Raw genomic sequence first — 721 nt, forward strand, 5'->3', positions numbered from 1 at the left:
GTGCCTCACAGCCCCGTCCAACCTGGCCTTGAATGTTCCCAGGGATGGGGCCTCCAGCACCTCTCTGGGCAACCTGTTCCAGTGTTTCACCACCCCCATTGTAAAGAACTTCTTCCTTATACCTAGTCTAAACCTACTCTGGTTTAGTTTAAAACCATTACCCCTGTCCTACTTTAAAGATTTTGCAAAACTCTCTCAAACTGGAACTTTTTCAGCAATCAGAAAGATGTAGGCAAAGTGTAAAGGTTAACCTACAAATCACTACGCTGGATATAGAAATTGGATGTAAAGGATGTACTAGGGTGAGAGATGTGTGGGAGAGAAGTAGTCGCTCTCTTGAGGCCAGAATGCAAAGAAAAAAACCAGTTGCATGTGAAACGCAGACGGGGCCCCCAAATGCAGCAAACGGCAGTAAGCGGTCACAGCTGTGACACGCCCTGGGGCAGACGCCCAGCTGAAAGGAGCCCCCCGACGGTTTTGCACAGCTGGTTGTCTGGAGGAAGTGATGAAACCGGTATCGCGATGGTTGGCCGAAAATGAACTTAACATCTATACCTAAAAACCATTTCAATTACATTACACCAGCAGCCTGCTCAGGGACTCCCGAAGAGCCTGCAGACGGGACTTCCCCGGGCCGGGAGGCTAAGGGGCTGTACCGCACAATGGGGGTAGCTGTGGGTGGGAGCTGGCCTGTTGGGGGCTCGACCGCCACCTTGCCCCC

The 721-nt window shown here is 51.7% G+C and overlaps 1 protein-coding gene across 1 annotated transcript in view; it reads left to right on the forward strand.

The window, feature by feature from the left end:
• Window positions 1-536: 536 nt before the first annotated feature.
• METTL14 (methyltransferase like 14) overlaps window positions 537-721 on the forward strand; it is a 23,467-nt gene continuing 23,282 nt past the window's right edge. Inside the window, exon 1 of the mRNA XM_035889639.1 lies at window positions 537-668. Within this exon, the coding sequence (XP_035745532.1) occupies window positions 537-668 (132 nt within the window). The remainder of the gene's footprint in view (window positions 669-721) is intronic.

Source organism: Egretta garzetta, unplaced genomic scaffold, assembly GCF_000687185.1.
Source record: "Egretta garzetta isolate BGI_Z169 unplaced genomic scaffold, ASM68718v1 scaffold342, whole genome shotgun sequence".
In the NCBI taxonomy this organism is placed as follows: domain Eukaryota; kingdom Metazoa; phylum Chordata; class Aves; order Pelecaniformes; family Ardeidae; genus Egretta; species Egretta garzetta.